Raw genomic sequence first — 7,343 nt, 5'->3', positions numbered from 1 at the left:
GTTTACATAAAAATGTTTTCGAAAGTTTAAAATGCAAGAAAAGAAAAAATAATATATGCTCTACATGAGGGTTTGTCTGGCATAAATCCGGATTTGCTAGATTTAAAAATGAAACAAAAGTAAATAAAAAAAAAAAATCAATACATTCGGACTTAAAATGTTCTTCATAAAGTAAAATATCAATTTTCCAAATTGTACAAGGCAGCTCAATTGACGCTTATATTTTCACTTTTCCCATTAAAGCGAGTTGATTTAAACTTCTTTTTTTTTTTTTTTTCAAATCCAGTATCCTTGTTGCCTAAGTGAAGTCGCGCCTCCTTCTCCAGCAGGTGTCCAGTCCCGTCCATCAGCACAGAGGGGGAGGTGTGGTCGTGTGGGCTGAAATGGGCTCTTTAGGGAGAGGAAGGCTGTGCGCCGCTCTCACCTTTGCAACAGATAAGCCGGAGCTGAGCATCCAGCGCAGTGTGGCTGCCACCTTAATCTGTTTTTAATGACACTGTGGAGGATCCCGGGAGGCTCTGCGCTGCTCTCCCCTCAGTAGGAGTGTGTGTTTCCCTGCAAGCGGGCCTGGAAGTTTCAGAAACGATCTTTTTTTTCCCCCCCTTCCCCTGCACCTTCTTAGTTTTGAACAAAATTACTTCCAAACTACATCGTTAAAACCTGATCTTTTCAGATCTCCTTAAATGTAAATATTCAATCAACTCCCAAGCGTTTTCTCACCCACCCCCACCACTCCTCGCCCTTCATGAGCGTAAAATTTTGCTATTTATCCACAAACAAACGCTCCACGTTAATAGGTTTCCCACCAGCGCTTTGAAATCCCCCCATTACCACATTCTTTGTGCAATAATTGTCAATCATCCACATTAAATTGATAGGCTTTAAATGGACAACAATAATGGCCCAAATTGTCTTACAATAGAGCAGCTAAGCGGGATGATTTGCTATTGCTGACATGCCCGCGGCTTTACCAGCTCCGCATAATGCCACAGGTTAATGCATAAATAAGCAAATCAAATCCATGCGTTACCCCAATTCAACTCATTTAATTCCTCTTTAATAAAGAAGCCGCCCCCACCGGCGGGCCCCTCCGCCTCCCCCTCCCCCTCCACCACCCATTTACCTCGGATTTGTGCGATGAATGCCATAAATGTAAATCAATCTAGATGAGAAAGAATCCCATTGAAAGAGCGGAGAAATTTCATCTGGGAAAGGAGGGGACAAACGAAGGAGGGGCCCGCTCATAAAAAGCAGCTGTTTCACAGTAATCTGTTTTCGTGCCCTGTCACTCACCTTGCCTTTTCACTATCTCTGCTTCTCTCTTAAGGAAGAAGAAGAAGAAAAAAAAGTTCCCCTCCATTGTGTTTACTTGCCATATCTTCTTTCCCATTACTTTGCGCACAGTTCATATTCCTGCAGAGAAAAGAGAGAACAGAGCTCAAACTTGCCCATATTTTCCTCTCTCTCTCTCTCTTTCTCGGACAATCCCCTTGTAGTTGTTGAAGTGAAAAGAGGAGTGCATGGATGTCAAATTGCCCTCAAAACACCATGAAAGATTGATTTGCAGCACTTTTCAGGGCCCTGACGTTACTTGGAGGGAAGCTGAATGGGGAAACCTGTGAGCCGGGGATGGAATAAAGATGTCCTCTCTGCTGGAAAAAAAGAAGGAAAACTGCCCATTTAGCCCCCAGTCCATCAAGCCCGAAAAATAGGCAGGAGAGCAAAAGACGGGGGGGGAAGGAGAAAAAAAACAGAAGGCCAAGCAAAAAGAAAGGGGCCCACATATGTAAATATATATATGTATGCGTAGAGAATATATATATATAGTGCATGTATCTATATATAGATATATACATGCACTCATCTAAGACGTTGCCACAATACAGAGGGGGCTTCGAAACACCCATGAATATTAAACCGTTTACCTCAACAAGGGCTTGAAAAAGTGCGCCACGTCAAAGCAGCTTTACACGTTTCTCTCTCTCTCTCTCTCTCTCTCTCTCTCTCTCTCTCTCTCTCTCTCTCTCTCTCTCTCTCTCTCTCTCTCTCTCTCTGTGTGTTTTTTCTTCCTCTTCATGCGAACAATGCTGGGGGAAAATAAAGGCTTGTTTCCATTCGTGTCATTCGCGCGCTAACTCCTCACAAAAAATTAATATGAGCAGCGCATGAATACGAAATGCATGAGAAGAAAATGGGCGAGCGTCTCCCAGACTCGCTGACCCACTTCAAATAATAATAACAATAATAATAATAATAATAATTATAATAAAAACTGACAGCATTAGTTTGTTTCGCATTCTCAGACAAAATAAAAAGTCCACTGCGTATCTGCTTTGGACAGACTTCTGCTTTGTTTTAATCTTCGCTGAAGTTTAACTTTTATTTTTCCTCTTTCTGATCATGAAAAATATTGAAAGTTTATATTTTATTTTATTCTACATCTAGAAATCGCAAGTTTTGTATCACTTTTGTAGAAACAAAGAAATGGCGTGAATGAAGTTTTGCACTTCACTCTTCAGCACATTTTATAACTCCTGACAAGTCATTGATTGAAAACGAGAAAGCGGAGGCAAAAAAGGGGGAAGTTGTTTTGTTTTTTTAACAAGAATTCATGAAGGTAGAAAACAATTATTTGCAGCCTTACAACATATGTATGTATGAATATGTATGTATACGTTGAATCGATAGGAAAATATCAGATTTGAATAAACTTCGTTTTGATTGCCAGCCTTAAATATAAAAAAATATGCAACGAAAAAAAGCACGAAAAGGGAATGAAATATAACATTGATATTAACATATTTTTGTTCTTTTTATTTAAAAAAAACTACAATAAATCTAGTCTTTTAAAATGTGCATGATGTTTTACCATATATATATATATATATATATATATATATATATATATATATTCCCCCCCGCATGTTTCCAAGTTTCTCTCTGCCTCTGTGCTCGGATCGGACCATCCTGTCTGTGCGCCTCGCCGCAGCGGGCAGGTCCACATGGTGAGGGGTGTGTCATTAATAACTAATTAGGCCCGGGGGTCACACCAGCCACTTATATAAAGAGACCCATCACAGCCCGGTGCTGCAGCAGTTTCCTACGCGCACACAGTCTGGAGCGAGGAGGACGGACTCTTGCCTCTGTGTCCAGCCCCGTTCATTCACCGCTTCCTTCCCGTCCTCTCTCTCTCTCTCTCTCTCTCTTACGCATCATGGGCTCGGTGCTGCCCGCCGACGCTCTGGCTCTGAAGCCCGGATTTAAGTGCTCCGGCCGCTCGCTGTCGGACGTGATCACCTCGGACATCCTGCACAGCTTCCTGTACGGCAGGTGGAGGAACGTGCTGGGCGAACACCTGGCGGAGGAGCGGCAGAGCGGCAGCAGCCCCAAGACCGCCTTCACGGCGGAGGTTCTGGCCCAGTCCTTCGCTGGAGGTGAGGCTGACCCGCTGGGTCACTTTGGGAACTATTATTGATTTTTTTTTTTACCACACTTTTAAACCAATTGAATTCAGCCATTTTAAAAATAATAATAATAATAATAATAATAATAATAATATGTGCGTAAGAGCGCGTCAAAACCAACAGCATGAGAAAAGAAATACATTTTCGTTTTGCGCAAAGTGGTTCAAGTCAACTAGAAAATGCGTTGATTTGTTTATGCGCAACACATAAATAATTTACCCAACAATCCTTGCGCGGGTTAGAAACCTAGAAGAACTTTCTCTGACCCTCTCCAACATTTCATCCCTGCTCGCTCTTTCCCTCTCTCTCTTTTTTTTCTTCGGCTGCTTTTATTTCGAGCCATTAAACGCATTAACCCTCGCACAGCCTCCGCTTGGACCCCGCCGCTCCGAGGCTTGTTACTCGGAACCGGCGCTGATCGAAAGACGCGGAGCATTAAATTCATTTGGTTAACTTTGTGCTTGACCTGGGAAAGTTTCCCACTTAAACCTCTCGGACAGAAAGCTTTCCTTTCTTTGACTTTTTTTTTTTCCTTTTTTTTATCCACCCATTCATCAATCTCCGGACAGTCTCTTTTCCTCCCTTGGCAGCTATGAGAGACTCTGGAGGCTCTTTTTTTTTCCTTCTTTCTCTTCCTTTTAAGAGATTTGCTGTTCCTCGCATAATGCGCCGTGAAGGCTAAATCTAATGCTATTCATTGCATGTCAACCATCTAATCGCCTTTCCATTTTTTTTGTCGCAGAAATTCCTCCGTCCTTTTAAACAAGCCCCCGTCTCATTCAGCGCAAATTTATTGCGACAAAGTTCTAAAAAGGATAATGAATTTGGAATTAGTCGTTCCCTTTTTTCTTTCTTTCTTTCTTTCTCTCGAGTAAACTGTAATGAAAATCACATCTGAAGCATGACAAATTGCTGGGCCCCGAGCAATAGAGGATCGTTTAACCCCTACCCACTTTTCTGCAATGTGAAACTAAAAAAAAAAAAAAAAAAAAATCTTTGAATTTAACTTTAAAGAATCACTTTTTTTCTTTGCGGAAAAAAAACGCTTTAAGGGGGTTGGTGGTGGTGTTTCTTGCGCAACAAAAAAATTCAATTCATCCAGATAATCGAATTAAACGCAGGGTGAGGTGTGGCTTAATAATTTCGTGACTAAAATAAGATCCAGTTCATTTGCCTCTTTCACCACTGAAAGCGTTCATTCAGAGCTATTTTTTTTCAGACGTTTTGCACTCATTTGTTCGGGCCTTTTTCTTTTTTTTTTTTTTTTTTGCATTCGCAGAGGTGCAGAAGCTCTCCAGCCTGGTGCTTCCCAGCGAGGTGATCATCGCCCAGAGCTCCATCCCGGGAGAAGGCCTGGGGATCTTCTCCAAGACCTGGATCAAAGCCGGAACAGAGATGGGCCCCTTCACCGGGAGACTCCTGTCCCCCGAACACGTGGACTTGTTCAAGAACAACAACCTGATGTGGGAGGTGAGCGCGCTCTGCCACACGCGCGACTTTACTGGGGCACGACATCCCCAAAGTCCACTGACTTTATTGCGCATTTTCGATAATACAATTTATTTGCACTAAACAGACCGACTGAGTTAGAGCAGTTCAACTCGGATTGCTCGTATGTCACCACAAATGTAATTGGAAAACATTTCAAAGATTTTATTCATAAGCAAACAAGCAAAAAGTAAATAAATAAATCCAACACATAAAAAAAACACGTGCAAATTCAGCTAAACAAATTCCAATTGGATTTTTTTTTTCTTAATAAATTTGTTTAGGAAATTTTACAGGGCCACTAAAAATATTTTCCGGGGCTTGGGCCAAAGTAAAATGGGTCTTGCGATGCTTCTGCTTTAAACACATTCCTAATGCAAAAAAAAAAAAAGAATTCTATCTTGATTTTTCCATCTGTAACTCATCCATGTCGTTCTTCAGGTGTTCAATGAGGACGGCACGGTGCGGTACTTCATCGATGCCAGCCAGGAGGACCACCGCAGCTGGATGACCTACATAAAGTGTGCTCGGAACGAGCAGGAGCAGAACCTGGAGGTGGTGCAGATCGGCAGCAGCATCTTCTATAAAGCAGTGGAGGTGAGCCTCACGCTGAACTGAGAAGGTTCGCAAGAGAGCTGAGCTCAGTCTGGGCCTCCACTCAGTCCAAAACTACATAAACATAAACCTGAGCTGAACTGAATTGGCTCTGCTTTTGGCTTAACTTCCAGCTGACTGTGAAGCAATAATAAATAATAATAAATAAATCCTAAGACTTGCAAATTTATCTTAATTGTTTGGATTTTTATCTGACACTCACCAGTATTTGTTTCTCTGTAAGAGTCACCGCAAAGTTTGTCCACACCTCAACTAACCTTGAATGCTTTTTTCTGAAATCAAGCAGGAATGATGAACGCTGATATTTTTATATTTCTCCCACCCTCAGACCATTCCGCCTGACCAGGAGCTCCTTGTCTGGTATGGAAACACGCACAACACATTCCTGGGAATCCCTGGAGTTCCTGGGATGGACGAAGAACACCAGAAGAAAAGCAGGAATGGTGAGTTTCTTCCTTTTAGAAACTATTTGGCGAGAGCAACTTCAAAGTCTTAACCCATCGCCTCCGCTGTTTTCCCCTCCCTCCCAGACGACTCCCACTCCACCGAGGGGCCCTCTTCGTGTTCTCCTCCTTCCGTCGCCGTCACCTCCACGGGCCGGATGCGCTGCGTCATCTGCCACCGCGGCTTCAACTCCCGCAGCAACCTGCGCTCCCACATGCGCATCCACACCCTGGACAAGCCCTTCGTGTGCCGCTTCTGCAACCGCCGCTTCAGCCAGTCGTCCACGCTGCGGAACCACGTCCGCCTGCACACCGGCGAGCGGCCGTACAAGTGCCACGTCTGTCAGAGCGCGTACTCCCAGCTGGCGGGCCTGAGGGCGCACCAGAAGAGCGCACGGCACAAACCTGTGGCGCAAGCCTCCGACGCGCCCCCGCAGGTTTCCCCTCCCCCTCCTCCTCCACCTGCGCCGCAGATGGCCGCCATGCAGCATCAGATGCCTCTGGTCCACCACATTCCCACCATGGTGTTATGATGGCAGACACCGGGTCAGGCTGTGGCTTAGAACTACGACGCACTTTAGACGCAAAGCTGTGGTGGAAAGAAGCGCTGATGGATCTTGAATCTTCTTTGGAAGTTTTTTGTTTTTTTTTTCCTTTCTTGTCATGTCTTCACATTTGACCGTCATGTGGTCAGAATGTAGGCATTAAGATTTATCCGTGCAAATTATGGTAAATTAATTAACAAATTTTTTTTTTCCTGTTGATTTGTTTGTTTTGTTTTCTCCTTATAAAGCGAGACAAAATGAACAGATGATGTACTGAACTTCACACTAGAGGCCGGGCAGATGTTCTTATCACGTTCAGCATCGGTCAGATTTATTGAGCAAATTCCACGATGGTCAAACTGTTTCCTCACTGTAAAATATAAATGGTCACTTTAAACCTGTACAGAATGGAGACTTGTGTAATTGTAAAATTGTATCATGTGAATGTAAATACATTTGTGCATTCTTCTATTCTAAATAAATGACATGCGATTTAAATGGTTGACTGTTCAGAAAACAGTGGAAACTCAATTTTGATAATTGAGCTGCATTTTGTAAGTAACTGACATCCAAAAAAAAAAAAAAAAAATGTAAACTGATTACATGAAAATGAATTAGTGTCGCTGATTGAAATTAAATGAAACCTTCTAACATACAGAATATACTTACTTTATACAGGCATATACATTTATTTGAAATGAATTTATTTTATTTAAGTATAACATCATAAGACACTTTTCAAATCTACATAATCAAGCTGAGAAGACCAACAAAAAGAAAATTATGTA

General features: G+C 42.6%; 1 protein-coding gene across 1 annotated transcript; it reads left to right on the top strand.

The window, feature by feature from the left end:
• The first annotated feature begins 2,969 nt into the window (after positions 1 to 2,969).
• On the top strand, positions 2,970 to 7,057 carry prdm12a (PR domain containing 12a). The gene is made up of 5 exons (XM_028024820.1): positions 2,970 to 3,434; positions 4,744 to 4,934; positions 5,394 to 5,549; positions 5,896 to 6,010; positions 6,098 to 7,057. The coding sequence occupies exons 1-5, from the start codon at positions 3,215 to 3,217 to the stop codon at positions 6,541 to 6,543; spliced, it is 1,128 nt and encodes a 375-aa protein (XP_027880621.1). The 5' UTR covers positions 2,970 to 3,214; the 3' UTR covers positions 6,544 to 7,057.
• The last annotated feature ends 286 nt before the right edge of the window (positions 7,058 to 7,343 follow it).

Source organism: Xiphophorus couchianus, chromosome 8, assembly GCF_001444195.1.
Source record: "Xiphophorus couchianus chromosome 8, X_couchianus-1.0, whole genome shotgun sequence".
NCBI classification, from domain to species: domain Eukaryota; kingdom Metazoa; phylum Chordata; class Actinopteri; order Cyprinodontiformes; family Poeciliidae; genus Xiphophorus; species Xiphophorus couchianus.
The sequence above is the reverse complement of the archived record's forward strand: the minus strand, read 5'-3'. Positions and strand labels throughout refer to the sequence as shown.

Excerpts from the sequence above, each read along its gene's own strand:
- prdm12a (XM_028024820.1), top strand. The coding sequence starts at position 3,215 with ATGGGCTCGGTGCTGCCCGCCGACGCTCTGGCTCTGAAGCCCGGATTT. Across the intron at positions 3,435-4,743 it reads GGCCCAGTCCTTCGCTGGAG|AGGTGCAGAAGCTCTCCAGC; the intron begins GTGAGGCTGACC and ends TTGCATTCGCAG. Across the intron at positions 5,550-5,895 it reads TCTTCTATAAAGCAGTGGAG|ACCATTCCGCCTGACCAGGA; the intron begins GTGAGCCTCACG and ends TCCCACCCTCAG.